General features: G+C 42.3%; 1 protein-coding gene across 1 annotated transcript; it reads right to left on the reverse strand.

The window, feature by feature from the left end:
• Positions 1 to 1,917: 1,917 nt before the first annotated feature.
• scarb1 (scavenger receptor class B, member 1) lies at positions 1,918 to 19,688 on the reverse strand (the record flags this gene model as incomplete). Its single annotated transcript, XM_080529524.1, has 12 exons — positions 19,561 to 19,688; positions 18,209 to 18,369; positions 16,973 to 17,114; positions 16,475 to 16,678; positions 15,857 to 15,952; positions 15,603 to 15,718; positions 15,338 to 15,504; positions 14,515 to 14,633; positions 7,521 to 7,594; positions 7,204 to 7,255; positions 6,812 to 6,958; positions 1,918 to 2,007 (listed from the first exon to the last, which is right to left on the reverse strand). The coding sequence occupies exons 1-12, from the start codon at positions 19,678 to 19,680 to the stop codon at positions 1,918 to 1,920; spliced, it is 1,488 nt and encodes a 495-aa protein (XP_080385650.1). The 5' UTR covers positions 19,681 to 19,688.
• Positions 19,689 to 20,661: the final 973 nt, after the last annotated feature.

The raw sequence follows: 20,661 nt of genomic DNA on the forward strand, positions 1-20,661 counted from the left end.
CTTTTATTATTTACAGAGCTTTTCATTTATCAGTCTAATTAGTTGGTTGTCTAAGGCACAGTATAAGGTGGCATAGCCACATACACGTAATATTTGACATCATTATGGTTAAAGAGCCCATATTAAAATGCATACTGTGCAAATCCTTATTAAATACATAAGGACATTGGTGTTTGTATGCTATGCTTTTCTCATTCATTCATTCATTCATTCATTCAATAATAGATAAATAATCAAGACTATCCATATACTGTATGGTCGGAACCATATATATACACTGAACAAAAATACACTTTTGTTTTTGTTTTTCCAATTTTTCACAAGTTGAAATCAAAGACTTTTTCTATGTACACAATCTAAAATGTGCAGTTTTATCACACAGCAGAATGCCACAGATGTCACAAGTGTTGAGGGAGCGTGCAATTGGCATGCTGACTCCAGGAATGTCCACCAGAGCTGTTGCCTGTGAATTGAATGTTCTTTTCTCTACCATAAGCCGTCTCCAAAGTCATTTCCAATTCCAATTCCAATTCTCGGAAACGCCTTTGGAAACGGCTTATGGTAGAGAAATTAACATTCAATTCACGGGCAACAGCTCTGGTGGACATTCCTGCCAATTGCATGCTCACTCAAAACTTGCGACATCTGTGGCATTGTGCTGTGTGATAAAACTGCACATTTTAGAGTGGCCTTTTATTGTAACCAACTTAAGACACATCTGTGCAAAAATCATGCTGTCTAATCAGCATCTGGATATGCCACACCTGTCAGGTGGATGGATTATCTCAGCAAAGGAGAAGTGCTCACTAACACAGATTCAAACAAATTTGTGAACACAATTTGAGAGAAATAGGACTTTTGTGTACATAGAAAAAGTCTTAGGTCTTTGATTTCAACTCATGAAAGATTGGAGCAAAAACAAAAGTGTTTAATATTTTTGTTCAGTGTATTTATAAAACTGCCAACAGTAGGTGGCGATAAAACATTATGTCAAACACCCCAGAAGAACATTAGGAGCATGCACATTGATGGGCTTCTTCTTGAGCGACGAATAAATGTTGCCTCTGGATGATGTAAACAAAGGAGAAAAACGCAGTTTGCGTGTGGACAAAAGGCCAAAACGCAGACAAAAAGCTATGTTTAAAAAAAATACCTGTGTACGTGTGCAAAGGGCTGTCTCTTTAAAAAAACGATTCTACAGCAACTCAAAAAGTTTTGGGTTCCTTCATCTGAACACAGGAGTGGTTTTCATATGAACATTCTCAATAACACTCTTTAGGACAGTAATACAATCTGGGCTCCAAGGTCAACAGCACTGGAGGTATTAAATTGATTGAATAATGAATGCCAGAAAGTCCATGCTTCTGGTGTCCCAGCCAGGTCTAGATCAGTCCCTGATTGGAGGAGGGAAACAAGTTGTGCTGCAGAGCCCAAAGCCCAGATCTGAAGACCCTTGCTTTAGCTGTGTTTAGATAACACAAGTTCAGAGAAAGTAGGACAACACAAAGAAAGAGAAACAGATAGGCAATCAGAAATTCACATTATAACAGAGATTGGGATGCGTGTTTGCACTGAACCATCTTGGCATCATCTGAGAGTGGATGTTCATTGGTGGGGTGGACAGACACCCTCTTATCAGAGGGAGAGACAACCAGGGCCAGGGGCAGGACTGTGAACCGGGTGGTCCTGACCAATAGTCAGGAAAACAGGGGACCTCTGTTCAACAGTGCCTAGTCGCCCGGCCAGGTCAGCACCAGGCCCGGATTCTGAATCTGGCGGCTGACGTACAGTAGAGATGGCAGTGGTTTGGGGGTCCAGTGTCCACTTTGGGGACCCGTACTGTTTGTGAGGTTGAAAGGTATGTTTGTTTATGTGTGTGTGTGTGTGTGTGTGTGTGTGTGTGTGTGTGTGTCTGTGTTATTCCATCTCATCCTGTAGTAGAGGGTCTTGGTCGTTGGGTGAAATCGTCACATTGGCATCTGGCACGGCTGTCCTCTTACATTTTATCTGTGTCAGGAGGGGAGAGGTATTAGGGAGAGGTGGAGTGTGAGAATAGATATAGAGGCAGATACATCATTGACAAATGTTCTATGAGAGGAGAAACAGAGATCTATTTTCCAAAAGACAAGCTGGGTAACAATAAGTCTAGTTTGGGGATAATCTGTCTCAACATGAATACTGCCTGGCATGGCAACTGCACTGCCCTCAACCGCAAAGCGCTACAGAGGGTGGTGTGGACAGCCGAGGGCATCACTGGATGTAAGCTTCCCTCCATCCAGGATATATACAACGGTGTGTCAGCAAAGCCCGGAGGATTATCAAAGACCCCAGCCACCCCAACCACAGTCTGTTTGACCCCAGCCACCCCTACCACACCCCAACCAGTCTGTTTGAACCGCTGCCGTCCAAGCGAAGAGGGCTAACCAACAGCTACTTCCCCCAGGCGATCAGGCTCATGAACAAGCCTACTGTAGACAATTGGCTATCCTCCCCAAGCACATCCCATGTATATGGACTCCCCAAACCTTAAGCTCGAAGCCACTTTACTACTGAACTATCTATTATCACTAGTGGCACCATTAGTGTATCCCGTCTTACCTGTACTATAGTCACCTTTATTTTTGTATTATGCCTATAATTCTTTGTCACTTATGTCCTGTAGGCCTACTACTGTCACTTTTTTTATCTTGAATTATAATTGAATTATTATTGCCTTATGTCTTGTGCTGCAATGCAATGTAAGGAACTGAAGCCTAAGAATTTTACTCTTACACACATAACAATAAACTTGAAACACACACAGGCATAAAACGTACACACACACACACACACACACAGGCATAAAACGTACACACACACACACACACACACACACACACACACACACACACACACACACACGCTACAATATGTGGGATGACATTTCAAAAGTAACACTGCCAAACAGTCAAACAAGGGACATGACCTCTTTAGGCAGCATTCGAGAGGGAGGATCACAGGGAGGGAGGGATGATGAATGCCTGATGGTAAAAGGGTGTGGAAGTGTGTGTGTGTGTGTGTGTGTGTGTGTATGTATGTGTTGTTTCAAGCCGCATTAGCCAGTCTGCCCCTCACTAATTTCAACGTACCTTTCCTGTCTTTTGAAAACCTTGAAAATTACAAAATAATTATTGACCATCAGAAGGGTTCATAACTGTTTTTCCACGCAAGCCTGCATGCCTCCTTAGCGCAGTAGGTAGCGCGTCAGTCTCATAATCTGAAGGTCGTGAGTTCGATCCTCACAGGGGGCACGGTTTTTTCGACACTCTTAAAAGGCAGCAACAAAAATTGAGTACATGATAGTTCGGCTGAAATACGTAGGCCGATGTTAGTAGGCCTACCTTCTCCGTCTTTTGAAAACGTTGACATAATCTGTGTTCCATGTTACTTGTTGTTTTCCGTATCCCCTATATTGTCAGTGTCTTTGAGCCTCGGAAAAGCGCTATATAAATTAAATGAATTATTATTATTATTATTATGACGTTGGAAAACAAAATTGCTATAGAGACCAACCCGAAACGCTGTTCCAAGTAATGCTACATGCCTCCTTAGCGCAGTAGGTAGCGCGTCAGTCTCATAATCTGAAGGTCGTGAGTTCGATCCTCACAGGGGGCACGCGGTTTTTTCGACACTCTTAAAAGGCAGCAACAAAAACTCGATGGTGAACGAATTGCTTAAAGGTTTGGTTGATGTACGTAGGTCTATGTTTATATACGTAGGTCTATGTTTCAAGCTGCATTAGCCAGTCTGTACCTGATCTATTTCAAAGTACCATCTCAGTGCTGCCCACTGCTGTCAGTACTGCAGGACTGTGTCACTACCTATTTTCCACCATAGATTGTAGACGCATCTCTTCAGACTACTATCTTAACTGTCCCGCCTGAAGACCTCTTTTTCCCCAGTAATAATAATATTAATATATATATATATATATATATTATCATAATAATACTAATAATCATAATCATAATAATCATAATAATAACAATAATAATAAAATCTTCCTTTTTCTAGCACTATGACTGCCAATGGCCTCTGGTCCTAGCATAGATTACTATTTCTTATGATGACTGTTGGATAGATGATTCACTTACTTAGACCAATGTATTTGTTGTAGGTCGCTTTGGATAAAGGCGTCTGCTACATGCCAAACAGTGTAACAATGTAATGTATGCGAGTGAGGGAAGAGGAAGTCTGGGTGTTTTCATACTCATGTCGGCCTGAGACCCACCTGTGTTGTTCATGATAAATTTGTCCTGGTTTCCGTCGGCATCTGTGCCATTTACCATGTCTTTATTGGATGCCTGGAAGATAACCAGACTTTTACTCATCAGAAAAGCTATGGGAAACTTCAGTGCATTCTGATTGCGTGTCAAGTGGTGTGTCACAGATTTGACAGCGACATTAGACAGCAGAAGCTCAGTGTATAGTTGCTCAGCCTCAGGGTTTTAATCAGTGTGCAGCGAGTGTTTGAATGTGTGAGGGATGGATAGTTCATGCAGTGTGTGTTTGTGTGCAGTTATGGATTGTGGAAGGGGCATGCAGATAATCCAGGATACATGCGATTGGTTAATGAATGACACACTTACAGACAATCATGACTGATCTAGTGTGATCTTTGATTGATTCTCAGCCCCCCGTCAAGGACTGATCAGAATTCCAAACCCACAACCAGCCCATAGCCTCTACACTCTGTACACTTGTGGAGATCTGAAAGGATTGGATAGGTATTAGCAACAGGTGGAGGTGGAGCTAGTCCCAAACGAATACGAATCCATATCTTTAAGATCTACACATGAAATGCCATGGGAAAAATCTGTCAGGGTAAATCATATTCATCCACTTTCTGATTATGATGATTGAAATCTGTCTTTTTGGAACAGTCAAGTAATGCTGACAAACCCCAGGGTTCTGGAGCACGGTGGTGCGCTTTCTCTTGTTAGATCTCTGCAAAAAAACAAAATACAAAACCGATATCCTGCATCAAACCACAATAAAGAAATCAATGACCTATTTAGCCTGTGCACTGAAGAGGTTCTGAAGAGGTTCTGTAGCACTGTGGGGAGCACTGAAGAGGTTCTGAAGAGGTTCTGTAGCACTGTGGGGAGCTTTTTCTTGTCATATCTGTAAAAACTAAATTACGAAATGGACCCCCTGCATCAAACCATAATAAACAAATCACTGACCAATTGTGACACTGTCTGGTGAAAAGGTCCACATGTTGGAAATTCTCAAGTCGCGCAAATGACCAAAAAGCTTCTTTTTCATATTAGGAACATTTATGTGTCAAAGAGAACACTCAATATAATAAACAACAGTTTAAGGATCACAACATTTGTGAATTGGATTTACTGTATCACCTGCTTCAGGCTACTGGGTTAGTGATGCATGGCTTGTAAACAAACTTACGTTTTAGGACGTGTTCAAAAGCAAGGACTGTGTCATCATCTAATTATGTGTTTTTAGCATGTTGATGTTCTATCAGCATGTTGTGATGTGCTATAGTGATGTTCTTAGCTGCTAACTAGCTACCAACGCAATGGTAGCAAACGGGTGTGTTTTGATTTAGAGCGAGTTTCTCCGGTATTCGGTTTGAGGTGTACCAACATTCAAATAAGCATATCTTCTTCAACTACTTTCAGATTTCAATGTATGACAAAGATTTCAATGTATGACACAGTTTACAATCTGCACTTTCATAATCTGGGGGAAAAAATTAAATGACTTTGCCCTATTTGAGGACTATTTCACCAGACCCTGTCACAATTTAGCACTGAAGGGGCACTGAAGGGATTCCTGGCACTGAAGGACCAATTTAGCATGTTATTCCTGGCACTGAAGGGATCCCTACCATGTCTCTAGCCCAATAAACTGACTTATAGTGTGTGCTCATAGACACTACATAACCAGTGTGTGAGATACTACTCCTAAATCTTAAAGGTTTATTGTTATTTTGCTAGCTGTGGCTAAAATTAGCTGAGTAGTAGCTATTTAAACAACTCTGAACCATGGTTTACAGTTTCTCCTGTCCCATAGAATACTTTCACGGTAAGGAACCATCTGGCTATTAGTTGAAAATTAGTCTTTATCATCCATGAGTAACATTTAGTTTTACAGCACAGAGCACAAAGAGTTCTCTTAGCAGCAGTACATTGAAAGTATATAGACGAACTACAGGACCTAGTCTGGCTCCAGATTTGTATGTAAATTGAGAGTTATGTGTTAATCAAATTTCACTGGTTAACCTATAGGGTTTGCTTTGTGAGATGTGACCCAGGACTTTGGACATCATGGACATCTTTAGACATAATAGGAGAGCTTATCTCTCTGACGAGAGTCAGGCCATGACCTCACCGGCGCCTTTAATGAACAGACCCAACTCGAACTAGACCATGGGACCATATCCCCAAGTTTCACGTTATTACATGACTGCACTGTGAGCTCCTCTGAGCACACATCTGTTAGGAAAGAGAATGTTTTCTCTAGTGGACAAGAGAAAGTTACTTAGCTGCCTTGGGAGTTACAATTATTAGTACAAACATGCATAAGTATCTGCATGCAATGCAGTGCAAACTGACAAACAAGAACAATCTTAGGCTTTTTCCTTTTCTGAACATCTAGCATTCCTAGATATTCAATCATGGATATATCATGTATGTATATATATATATATATATATATATATATATATATATATATATATATATATATATATATAATCACCTTCACACAAACACAGCTGAGCTGTGTCCATGCTGTATGTCAACCTTACCTTCTCTCTGAGTCCCAACAGTATGGCCCCTAGGGAAGTGAACAGTCCCAGGCCAATGAAGGCATACGGCATATACACCATCACCGCCGGGAGCACGACCAGACTGGTGTAGAAGGTGTCCAGGATAGGACCGTCTATATACCCACTCTGAGAGAGGGAGTCAGAGACAACAAGAGAGAGAGAGAGAGGGAATGAGAGAGAGCAACACAAAAAGAAATAAGGAAAAAAGTTAAGCGGGTGAGGGGTTGGGAGTAGAGGTAGGAGGTGAGGAGTGGAGCTATTGGGGCGAGGGGTAGGGTTTGGGTGCCTGGAGTTGGGATTTGAGGTGGAGCTATTGGCCATTGGCCAGCAGTATAAGAGAGCCCATTAAAACGGCTGTATAGGACACTCACCTCCTCAAACCAAATCATGGGCATCACCGCCTCTGAGAACTTCCCTGTTTCCCTGCAGATACAAAGACATTCATGCTCAGAGCTTTACACAACACAACACCACCTGGGAACCGCTGGGCGGCGGGGGTTCTAGTCCTATAGAGGGCATCTGATTTCATCTCTGCCTGGCAAGATGCGACAGTAGAATGTTTGTTCTAACGTTACCTGATTCCTGACACAGTCTATAGTTGTATATGATGAGCTACTGGCAGGTGGGATAGGGTTCAGATGCTGAGGTAAGAGGTAACAAAAATGGTTATTGGTTATTGTCATCTTACGTGATTCCTCGCACTTGCTTTATGTACAAGTTGAGCTGTAGACGGATGGACACATTCAGAGGGACGCCAGTCATCTGTAGGGAGGGAGAGAGAGAGAGAGAGAGAGAGAGAGAGAGAGAGAGAGAGACACACACGTAAAGTAAATAATGGCTACATCAAATGACAACCTATAGCCCATATAAAGAAGTCAGAAGTTTACATACACCTTAGCCAAATACATTTAAACTCCCAATGTTTTCACAATTCCTGACATTTAATCCTAGTAAACATTCCCTGTCTTAGGTCAGTTAGGATCACTACTTAATTTTAATAATACTAGAGAGAATGATTTATTTCATCTTTTATCGCAATTACCGTATACGTTTTCATCACATCACTTTCATCACATTTAACTTTAAGCTTGTAACAAGTTTACATACACTTAGTTAGTATTTGGTAGTATTGCCTTTGAATTGTTTAACTTGGGTCAAACGTTTCGTGTAGCCTTCCACATGCTTCCCACAAGAAGTTGGTGGAAGCAATTCCTCCTGACAGAACTGGTGTAACTGAGTCAGGTTTTTCTATAGGATTGAGGTCAGGGCATTGTGATGGTTACTCCAATACTGTGACTTTGTTGTCCTTAAGCTCTTTTGCCACAACTTTGTATTGAAGTATGCTTAGGGTCATTGTCCATTTGGAAGACCCATTACGACCAAGCGTTAACTTCCTGGCTGATGTCTTGAGATGTTGCTTCAATATATCCACATCATTTTCCTTCCTCATGATGCCATCTATTTAGTGAAGTGCACCAGTCCCTCCCATAACATGATGCTGTCACCCCCGTGCTTCACGATTGGGATGGTGTGATGTTGGGATTGGCCTGCAAGCCTCCTCCTTTTTCCTCCAAACATAACAATGGTCATTATGGCCAAACAATACATTGTTTTATCAGACCAGCAGACATTTCTCCAAAAAGTAAGATCTTTGTCCCCATGTGCAGTTGCAAACTGCTCTGGCTGGCTGGTTTTACTGTGGTTATAGACACTTTTGTATCTGTTTCCTCCAGCACCTTCACAAGGTCCTTTGCTGTTCTAGGACGCTCAAAGTACGCTCATCTCTAGGAGACAGAATGCGTACTATTGTTTGTACAGATGAATGTGGTACCTTCAGGCATTTGGAAATTGCTCCCATGGATGAACCAGACTTGCGGCTTGGCTTATTTCTTTGGATTTTCCCATGATGACAAGTAAAGAGGCACTGAGTTTGAATGTAGGCCTTAAAATACATCCACAGGTACACCTCCAATTGACTCAAATGATCTCTAAAGCCAAGCTGTCTGTAAACAATTGTTGGAAATAATACTAAACTTGTGTCATGCAAAAAACGATAGTTTGTTAACATGAAATCTGTGGAGTGGTTAATGATTTCAACTTAAGTGTATGTAAACTTCCGACTTCAACTGTACACAATATGTGACATGGAATGTATTCGGAGTTGCAGCCAGTGTACTGTAGGGTTAAAAAAGACAGAGGGAAACAGATGGTGCTCGTGATCCCTCCCGCTACAGTTGGAGAGACAGTCCTTTGTCTTAGTGAGAGAGCTTACTAGTCCCACAAAAGGAATTACAACTCTCCCACAAAATACCCATGCAGTTTTTTATCATTTCATTCCACTCTTACTTGCATCCTAAAGAAACTACATTTCTGCCATCTAATAATATGACTGGCAATCGTCATTACAAGCTCTCAGCTCGCCAAATCAGCAAGGCTCACTGACAAAGGTTGTGGTGATGAAGACCAGACTACAGACCTGTTGTTACAAACCACTCGCGTTATTGGAAACGTTATTGGATTACATTCCTTTGCAGGCTATAGGCCTGTATATCCCTATCAGGCGACCTTCAACAATACAATAGACGTGGAGAGGCTTCAGCTAATGTACAATAACCTTGAACCCAACCCTTCAACATAATAACTGCCATAGTGTTTACCCTCCATAGACTTTACACTTTGCCCTGCCCAATCATATGGGGATTTTTACTGACTGCACTGCAAAATGGTACACAATAGTATAGGGCTTTCCACAGCGGGTCTCACAATCACTCCCGAGCTTCAACAGGCCTATTTGTTGCTTAAAACTTGGGCGTTTTAGCCTACCCACCTGGTTCTTATGAGGGTTAGGGGTGCAGTTTAGAGCAAGGGCTGGATATCCTTCATCATTCAAGTGCTTCAGTTGGCTAGCAAACTTGGTGGGTGGCAAGCATAAAGTTCCAATCCAATCCTCTGCACAGCAGTCGTGCTGCCCGATCACGTCTCTTCACAACTCTGGCTCCCCGCTGGTGGAATGAGCTCCCCACGGCTGTCAGAACGGCAGAGTCACTACCCATCTTCCGTCGTAGACTGAAGACCCACCTCTTCAGGTTACACCTTAACTGCTCCTCCTGAGACATCTTCTGCCCCTCAGCACTACGTCTCCTAAAGACGTCCACTTTCCCCTCTACTGTGTCCCTAAGAACTTCTATCGCCCCCTTTGTACTGTTTCTCTGTTCCTCCAGTATTTAAAAAAAAAAAGTTTTAGAAGAAGGTGGTAGAAGAAGGTTTCTCCTTCTATCAATGGCCCCGGGCCTGAGCTAGATTACTCTTCCTGCCACGAATGGTGGACTGATGATTCACATGCTTAGCATTCAAATGTATTGATTGTAAGTCGCTTTGGAATAAGGCGTCTGCTAAATGCCAAAAATGTAAATGTAAATGTAAGTTAGCTGGCTGTAACGACACAATCAATTCGATTTGAATAGCGCTTTTTACAAATAAAATTTTCATTAAGTGCTTAAGTTACCAGAAACTGTTGGAAAACCAAAGGATTTGATGTGTTGCTAGTGTCTCCATAGTTCACTGACCTTAACCATTATGAACTTCAGAGTGTAAATAAACCGGAGATCATACGGGGCCAAAAAGCACAACTGTGGAAATGTGTGTGTGCGTGTGTGTGTGTGTGTGTGTGTGTGTGTGTGTACGTATGTATGGGGGGGGGGGTATAGGATCCTGTAAGTCTTGCGAGTGTGTGAGTGTGTGTGAGTGAGTGAGTGAGGAGGGGTGTGTGTAGAATAGTACCTGCCATTATCTGATATGTGTGTGTATATATATAGTGTACCTTCATTGATGTTTATTTAGTTTGATGTGTGAAGCAGAAGCATTTTAAACATCCAGGACAGAGAAACCCAAGGTGACAGTGTTGGTTGAACATCAAGTACTAGATGACAACTTTCACATGATGAGTTCTCTAGTAGTAGCTCATGTCACTAATCCGCCAACAAGATGCGTACTTCCTCATTGCCATTTTGGTCTGCCCGCCCACAGAATGTGCTCAGTATTTGCTCCCGGCTAGAACAATGTGAGAAGAATGCGTGAGTCAAAGTCAACCCCTGAGTAGCCCCGGGAAGGTCTCTGCCAATCGAGCATTCACACTGGGTTACCAAGACAAGAACACGTCTCAACACTCAGCCATCAAACATTGCATGTATTGAGAAGCGCCTAATCTGCCTAGCTGCTTAAAATACACCAAGTGAACAGGTTCAATATGGCCACGAACTTCCATGCCGTTTCATCATGACCAGCAATTTTATGGTCTACTTTTTTAGGATACCCTGGTCATCATGCTTGCCTAACTTTCAAATGAGTGAAAGTGGTGTTATCTATGCTCTGTCCTCTTAGGTTAGTCTTCGATCATAAACATTGTCTTATCTTATCACTGAACTCAGACATAGAGACCACATCTTTATAACCAATGTTTGTGTAAACCATACAGAGTGGTGGGGGTAAAGACACAAACTTCTACTCCACTTAAACAAGATAGGGTGGTGGTAAAGATAACATATTCCATGTTTACAAGACAGAGAAAGTGAATACCAAACATATTCCATGTTTACAAGACAGAGAAAGTGAATACCAAACAGCACATTGGAACTCATTGTTTAACAGGGTCCACTAAAGGCCAATGCACACGGCGTGCGATTTTGTGGCACCGCGAATTCGATTCCATTGTTTTGAATGAGACAATGCACACGGCGTGCGATGCGATTTTGTCGCACGACAACATTCGATTCTCCATTCACACCCACACACTTCGGTGGTGTGAATTGAGAAACGAATGTTGTCGTGCGACAAAATCGCACGCCGTGTGCATTGGCCTTAACACCCCTTCATTAGAGGCACGCCTGTTCTACATAAGATTTCTGAACCTGTCTGAACATTCCACAATGTTGTGTTCTGCTGCACCAGGACCGAGACACAATTCAACTGGCTCCATTCAACTGGCCAGCTAAAGAGCTGCCTAGTGCAAAGTTCCAATCATAAGAATACACTCAGCTAGCAATTGTGATTTATGGGGGCTATCCAGTTTACATCATGTCAAGCAATTAAAATTAACAGTTCAATTTCCAATTACCTTATCTCAGATGTTACACAGCCATATTGCTGATAAGACTCTAATCTCAGATTGTTATCAGGGACATAGGCAAAACACTTCTTGATCAAAAGGGCACAGCCCGTCCTGATTAGCAGCTTCTTGATTGAACACAAAAAGAAGTGGTTGTGGTTTGAATTGAATTGCAGACAGGGTCGACGTGTCCTCTGTTCCCAAATGAGTGAAAGTGGTGTTATCTATGCTCTGTCCTCTTAGGTTAGTCTTCGATCATAAACATTGTCTTATCTTATCACTGAACTCAAACATAGAGACCACATCTTTATAATCAATGTTTGTGTAAACCATACAGAGTGGTGGGGGTAAAGACACAAACTTCTACTCCACTTAAACAAGATAGAGAAAGAGGACACCAAACTCATCTGAACTCTGTTTAACAAGGTTAACATTTCTGAAGCACAGCATTAGTTCAGACAGAGCACTCTTAAGTCGAACGTCACAGCTATAACTGTCTGGTCCGAGAATCTGGAACACCTTGAGCTCGCCACTGAGATCAACACCTCGATCGGCTTTCAGAAAGCAACTGCAAAAATATCTAATTTCGTTATGAGCTGTTCATTTTATATTGTAGTGCTTTTCCCGTTGAAAGGTGGGCAAGATGGAAATCTATGTTTATTTTTTTACTAATCTTACTATCCTTGTATCTATTTTCAGTTTGTTTTTTTTTTGTTTTTTTTGTCTTGTGTGTTTGTATGTGCTATCCTACCTTTCTGCCCGATGGATATGATTTTGTTTGTGGTTTCTTTTCTCTTATTGACATGCATTAAGTGTTCCTTGATGTTTATTTGAAACATAGATATTGACGGGAGTGGAACTACAGTATGTACAAGCCTTCTGGGCTTCGTTCCCTCCTTGCACAATCTCTTGTGTGCTAAATAAATAAAATAAAATAAAACTAAACTAATAACGTATAAAATAATGTCACAGTTCAGGTGACATGTTCAAGGGACGGAGGGTTGAAATCAGCAACGTTTACACCCCCCGCCCCCAGCTGGCACAGTTATTATGGCACGTTTGTACTGACTTGGAGTGTACGTTTTATGTGGTGAAAATAACCACCACCCCAGTCAGCGAGAAAGCAACCTAGAGCAAAGTTCCAAAAATAGGAATAGCTCAGCTTTTTTTAGATTAGATTAGAGTCAACCTTTTTGTCATTGCACAATGAAGTGTATTTTGTGCTCATGGTCAGCCATAGTCAGCACCCCTGGAGCAATTAGGGGTTAAGTGCCTTGCTCAAGGGCACAACGGAAGTGGTAGGCACCCTCCAGTCACCAGCTCACATGCAGCTCCCGCCAGAGGCTGGGATCGAACCAGTGACCTTCCAATTGCTATCCAGCCTCTCTAACCTCTAGGCTGCCTACTGCCCCATTTACAATTACCTTATCTCACAGCTCACACTCACTTTGCTGATAACGCTCTACACTCTCTGTATCCAGGAAGTGTATGTATTATAAAAGTATCATAATGTTACCACACTCATAATAACTAACTGGCATTTGTGATAATGTGGACATTTTCCATTAACTTGCCGTAGAGACAATTGCAATTCAACTGGAGACAATTCCATTTCAATGCAGTCAATTCAGGGTGTGAATTGAAATTCCAATGACATCTGAAATTAGTCCGAACAGTTATTTGAACCATAATGGACAGGATGTCTACATTGCCAAAGCTATCAGATCAGCTGAAGTTTACTCAACTAGATAAGGCAGAGGCAATATTGGTGTAAAACATGCACACTGACTGGTGGTGGTAAAGATAACGTATTCCATGTTTACAAGACAGAGAAAGTGAATACCAAACAGCACATTTGAACTCTGTTTAACAGGGTCCACTAACACCCCTTCATTAGAGGCACGCCTGTTCTACATAATATTTCTGAACCTGTCTGAACATTCCACAATGTTGTGTTCTGCTGAACCAGGACCGAGACACAATACAACTGGCTCCATTCAACTGGCCAGCTAAAGACCTGCCTAGTGCAAAGTTCCAATCATAAGAATACACTCAGCTAGCAATTGTGATTTATGGAGGCTATCCAGTTTACATCATGTCAAGCAATTAAAATTAACAGTTCAATTTCCAATTACCTTATCTCAGATGTTACACGGCCATATTGCTGATAACACTCTAATCTCAGATTGTTATCAGGGACATAGGCAAAACACTTCTTGATCAGAAGGGCACAGCCCGTCCTGATTAGCAGCTTCTTGATTGAACACAAAAAGAAGTGGTTGTGGTTTCAATTGCAGACAGGGTCGACGTGTCCTCTGTTCGCTGAAGTAAAGACTGACCCTGGTATGTTGTAAAGTGCTTGTATCTAAGATCATTAAAAGTTATCTAATCTGGGCAAATAACCGAAAGAGTACGAGGGGAGGATTCCATGTATATTAGTGACTCAGCACTTTCTGTGCTGAATACAGCTGTTCCACAGCTGAGTGTGTGTGTGTGTGTGTGTGTGTGTGTGTGTGTGTGTGTGTGTGTGTGTGTGTGTGTGTGTGTGTGTGTGTGTGTGTGTGTGTGTGTTACTCACAGGATGGATATCTATGAAGAGGCCGTGTTCCTCCTCGGTAGGACGAAGTCCCAGTACGAAGTCCAGCAGCACAGGGTCAGCATTAAAGAAATGAGGATGGGAGATGAAGACTGGAGAGTCTGCATAACAGAATAATAACACTCATCATCATCCTTTGATAAACAGACACACAAGCGCACACACATGCACAGGAGATGTTTCAGTGTTGAATGCCGTTTAAGAGGGTCAGAGTTTGCAAGGCCTCTGGTCCTGATAACATAAGCAGCTGCCTCTTGAAAATCTGCCACAAACTGCTAGCTGTCATCTCCTGTCTTCAACTAGCTGTCATCTTCTGTCATCAACTAGCTGTCATCTTCTGTGACCCAACGACCTCCACCGTGTAGCTCTCACCTTGGTGGTAATGAAGAGCTTTGAGCACCTTGTTGTACAAGGTTGTACATTTCCTATTTATATATACATTTCCTATTTATATATTTATATATATTGAGCACCTATATATTTGAGCACCTTGTTGTACAAGGTTGTACATTTCCTATTTATATATACATTTCCTATTTATATATACATTTCCTATTTATATATTTATATATATATATATATTATATATTATACAAGGTTGTACATTTCCTATTTATATATTTTGGGGGGGGGGAAATAAAAGCAGACACTAAAATGCGTAGCACTCACCAGTGTACCCAGACAAGCTTTATGAAGAGAGAGAGTGAATGTGAGTGCGAGTGCGAGTGCGTGTGCGTGTGCGTGTGCGTGTGTGTGTGCGTGTGCGTGTGCGCGTGCGCGTGTGTGTGCGTGTGTGGACACTTACTGCTCCTGCAGCTGCTGACGTTGAGTATGCCAGACTGTCTGCAGGGGCAGAAGCCTTCGTTGGGGGCATAGTCAGATCCGTTAGCAAACATGGTCTTTGGTGCTACATAGCGATACAGGGGGATACCCTTCATGATGCCAGGACGCTGGTACACCAGCTCCAGAGACCTATACACACCAGAGAGAGGGGGGGGGTGAGTGTGTGTGGGAGTGTTTGTGTGTGTGTGTGTGTGTGTGTGTGTGTGTGTGTGTGTGTGTGTGTGTACCTGCAGGCGTCAGGACTGTAGAAGGGCAGGGTGGACTCAGGAGTCATGAAGGGGGGCCACATCTGCCCCGCTGTACCATTGATCATGTTACATTGATTAGACCTCCAGTAGGACAGCTAGACCAGAGAGGGGGGGGGGGGGGGGGAGGGGGGAGTAAGGGTCCAGGTTGAGAGTCAAGCTGAAGGTAGAAACAAAAAAAATATTCTAATACCCCCACTATCAACCTTGAAAGTTTATAGCTATTTCACCCTTACCATCTTAAGGCCATTCCAAGAATCAACTTTGTGGATATTCCTGATGTCATCCTTTCCAGTGAATATGGTGAACAGGCCACTGTCGGTGTTGTTGAACTGATGGAGGAAACAGACACACAGACTGACATTTGGCTCATCACAAGCTCCCAACAGACAAAGCTCAAGCACAAGCTCCCAACCCAAAGTCTTCAAACTCTGACTCTGTTGTAAATCTGCCACCTCTAGCCGCCATTGCGAAATTTTTGTTACAATTTGAACAACATCCTCCCGCAATAATATGACCCTCCGAAATGGATTCGCAGTGTTGGACATTAACTGTGGTGTCTCTGCATGAGGCGCACCACTCAAAGAGGCAGCCTCCAGAGACAGGAAGGCGGTGAGTCCACTCCCCGTGAACACCTCTGGCAGTAACAACATGTTTACATGTAAGCAACAAAGAGTGTCGGGTAGACCACTCCATTTGAGATACGTTCTTTCCAAATAGTGTTTGTCAATTAAACATTTTTTTCTTCTTCAAAGGGATCTCATTCCCTAAAGACCTGACACGAACAGAGTTAGACCTAGACCTGCAAAACCGGGGATCAGTCAGTTCTCTGCTGTGGGGGAGCAGTCACTTACCTCAGAAAAGAGGCCAAACTTGCCCGTAGCTGGCAGCATGCCAGGAAACCATTCGTTCAGGAAGTCCACCAGCTTACTGTCATAGCCCCACATAAGCTCTCCTACTGGCTTGGTCAGGAATGGTCCCTCCCCAAAGGTCTTGAAGGTCGCGCTGATTAGCATACGCACAGCATACGGCTGGTTCTCCATCATCACTGCTGCCCCCTGAGAGAGCGACGTGCGAAAGAAGAAAGAGAGGGGTGTGGAAGGGGCGGGGCAGAGATAGACAAAGAGGGGGATGAGGTGATAAATGGCACAGAGAGTACGTACAGTGGGAAAAATCGAGGTGTCAATCTGTTTCAATAAGCCCACTTATTGTTGTTCGGCGAGGCAACAATGTAGCATTGTTGAATTCAGAAACGTTATTGCACCTAGGTTAGATGAAATGATTCCTTAATTGCATTTGAGGCATATGAGCATTTGCGTGTGTGTGAGTGTAAGTGATCAGCACTGTCTTACCAACACGAGCATGTTGGGAATGGTGACCACATCCGATTCATTTCCTACTGACATGCTTGGCTCAAAGAAATACCGCCGCTCTTCCCGGTACGACACCGTTGAGTTAGGATGGAAGGTGATGTTGAACTTCTGGATACGCTTCCTGAAACCACAGACAACCTCATTAGTCTAAACTCCTGCTAAATTATTATTTAAACCTAATTACGAGGTAGGGGGAGGGAAACTTTCTAACTTGGAGAGGGTACGTTTTTGAACGTAATTACCAGAATTTCCCTATACAAGAATCTCTCAACCTGGTTTTGCAGACCATGGACCTTTTGCACATTAAATATTGCACTTGAGATATGATCTAAATCACTCAGCTAGCCGTCTGTGGAAAGAGTCAGCAACATCCCACTGACCTGGTCTGGAGTGAGTGAGTGAGTGGGTGAGTGAGTGGATGGGTGGGTGAGTGGGTGAGTGGTAGAAGTTATGGTGGAACAACGTGTCAAACTTGGCCTTCATTTAACCAAAACAATGATCAAGAAAAACTTCAGACGCAAAGCCATTGGCTGTACCTTGCATCAGTCATCTCCCACAGCACCTCTGATTCGTTCAAATCAAATAATGAGCAATACTTAGCACAGTAAATTCACTCCCACTAAAGGCAGGCATTATTCCAGGCTTATATGCACAATAGCCTGGGGAAAAGGTTATTAGGGAAGCAAAACACCCAATTCTGCTTATTTGCCGCATTCACCATTTTCCCTGTACATGTGTGTACTGTTTACTCTGTTGAGTCTTTGTTTAGTTCCTCACTAGGGATTAGAGAGTTCTGCCAGACAACTGACTTTCAACATGTGATTATAACCACATTATGTATGTACCATTTAATTGTATAATATAATTCTTCTACAGTATGCTGAGATCTTCCCTCTAACACAAGATGAATGACGATGTATGGCATTGAGGTACAGTAAGCCTATCCATTGGAATTGCTCAAAGACGGGACATAGACTCTCTACCTCTGTCTCTGTAACCATGCTCTGTTGTCGTTGACTAATTCATATATTAAACTGACTGACGTCCAGCCATTCCTCCCATTCTCACAGCTGACACTGCCAGCCATTAGCCTGAGACCTTCAAGGCCCCCCTGCCTGCTATGCAGCACAGCCCCAGATTGGAGCCTTGTTCAAACCCTCTCTTCCCAGACTGCCAGCTCACGGGTTAGGGTATGGGGTTACCGTAGGTGTGTACCTGTATACATAGGGTCCTCTCTGCTCCAACATGGGTTTCTCTCCCTGCAGTGTCTCGTTGGGGTTGAGGACATTAAAGAAGTAGACAGACATGAAGAAGGGAACAGGGACGTCCCTCCACATGGTGTAGGACATATCATTCTTGGGGTCAATCACTAGGTTCTGAGAGAGAGAACAAGAGTGTATATGATGCAGTCATATAGGCTTCATTGCATGTCCATTATACATCGTCAAACACATCGTCAAACACTACGCATTGATAAACACAAAGATAAAGGTTAAATCATTGGTTTATCATCATTTAAAGCTGAAAAGCTAAATCCCTTATTCTGTAGTGTAGTAGGCCTATGGTGTGCTAGCATATAGAATAATGCAATATACAGAATAATGCAATATATACATCATGACATTTTTTAATTTTTTTTTACAAATCTTTTTATTGTGGCAAGTGACAAGAAGTAATAGCAGTCTTTGTTTACATTATTTTTTTGGGTTCGTTTGTTTTGTTTTCTAGCCCCCCCCCCCCCCCCCCCCCCCCCCCCCACACACACACACACACACAGGTATGCTTGGGCCACAAATAATAATATCAATAATTAAATAATAATAGTAATAAAATAAAAAACGGTATATTAAATAATTTATCTAAAATATGATCAGTTCATTTCATGAATCCAAATACTGATCCAAATAAAAATTTTGCTAATAGAGACATTTGTTCAGCCTAATAAAAACCTTCATCAATCGTCAAGATTTTGCAGAATTAATAATGTCGCATATCGAGGGGAAACTGTGTGCTTGCATTAGCCGGAACAAGTAACCAAATATACCACCGAACGGACCATACCTCTTCTGGTGAGTATTTTGACTTTATTTAAACTTTGTCTGTGTTCGTCTATGTATGTGTGGGTAACCGAATGGGAAGCACTCTGGTTGCAGTTAGCTGTTCTCTTGCAATGTCAATTAAGCAGCCAGGAAAGGAATAGCAATTAACTGTTTCTTATCACACAGGCTATCGATTGACAGGTCAGAATCAGAATCAGAAGACTTTATTGCCATGACATGTAAACATGTTAGGAATGTGGTTTGGGACAGCGGAGCACAGTTGGGACAAAGACTATCAAATTGGAAAAATATGTGGTCCTCTGTGGCTCAGTTGGTAGAGCAAATGAGCAAGCGTTGATGATAGAGCAACAACCGTTAGGTTGTGGGTTCAATTCCCGCTGGGACCGTAGATACTGAACAAATGCATGCATTCACTACCAATGTAAGTCGTTTTGGTTAAAAGCGTCAGCTAAATGGTAGGCTATTATATGATATATTTAAAAAGTAAATCGTCATATGTTCACTTACCTTTACTATTTGATCGTCAATAATCACAGGTCCAACAAATACAAGAACAGTCCCCAAAACAATTGTCAGAATTCCTGTAACTAACCATCCGACAGCGCATTTAGATTTATTACACGCCATAGTCCCTGTTTAACTGTAAACCAATAAAATAAAAATAAAAATAGGCTAAACACACTAAAACGAACAGGCTGTAGCCCTAGTACAAGTTCAACTTCACAGGCTTTTGTTTTGTACGAAGCGCTGCTTTGAGACAGACCACAGACAGACAGGGGCTGCGACAATACTGTTGGATTGCGTCTCTTCCTCGACACCTTCTTCAGGTCTTTGAGAACCTTGTCACGGTAGTTGGCTAAATATATGATTTTAAAGTCCAAACATAGATAGATAAGACTCGTTCTGCTGCTGATAACCAAATGTTCGCCGGTGTATGTTATTATCATATTGGCCACACCTCCTAACCCGGGAGATTTCTGGGGGCTGTAGTTGTTCATGCACTTGAGACATAGCCTGTCAAGAGATGAATAAATGAATGAACTCACTGAACACTTAATTAGGAACACTATACTAATATACAGGGTAGGGTAGGGCCTCCCTTTGCACTCAAAACAGCCTAAATTCTTATATTAGTGGCATTGATTTCACAAGATGTTGGAAACATTCCTTTGAGATTCTGAGTCCAAAATGACACGATTGCAAGTGCACCTGCAGATTTGTTCAGGTGCAATTTTAAGTTGTGAATCTCCCGTTCTACCACCACATCCCAAAGGTGTTCTATTGTTTTCAGATCTGGTGACTGGGAAGGCCACTGAAGAACACTGAACTCATTGTCATGTTCATGAAACCAGTTTGAGACGACTTTTGCTCTGACATGGTGCATTATTTTTAGTTGGTTTTTTGTTAGTTTTTAGACTATGTAGGCCATGTTTTGTATTGTATTTGTTTGTGGTGGATGTTGTATGCCTGTGAACAGGTCACACTTGAAAATGAGCCCTTGGGGCTCAATGTGTTTCTTACCTGTATAAATAAAGGTTTAAAAAAAAAAAAAGACTTTCTATAGGCACTGTGGGCACAGGGTCAGCCATCTTCAGCGACCCTGGAGCA

This window comes from Nansenia antarctica (assembly GCF_963989245.1).
Source record: "Nansenia antarctica genome assembly, chromosome: 4".
NCBI lineage: Eukaryota > Metazoa > Chordata > Actinopteri > Argentiniformes > Microstomatidae > Nansenia > Nansenia antarctica.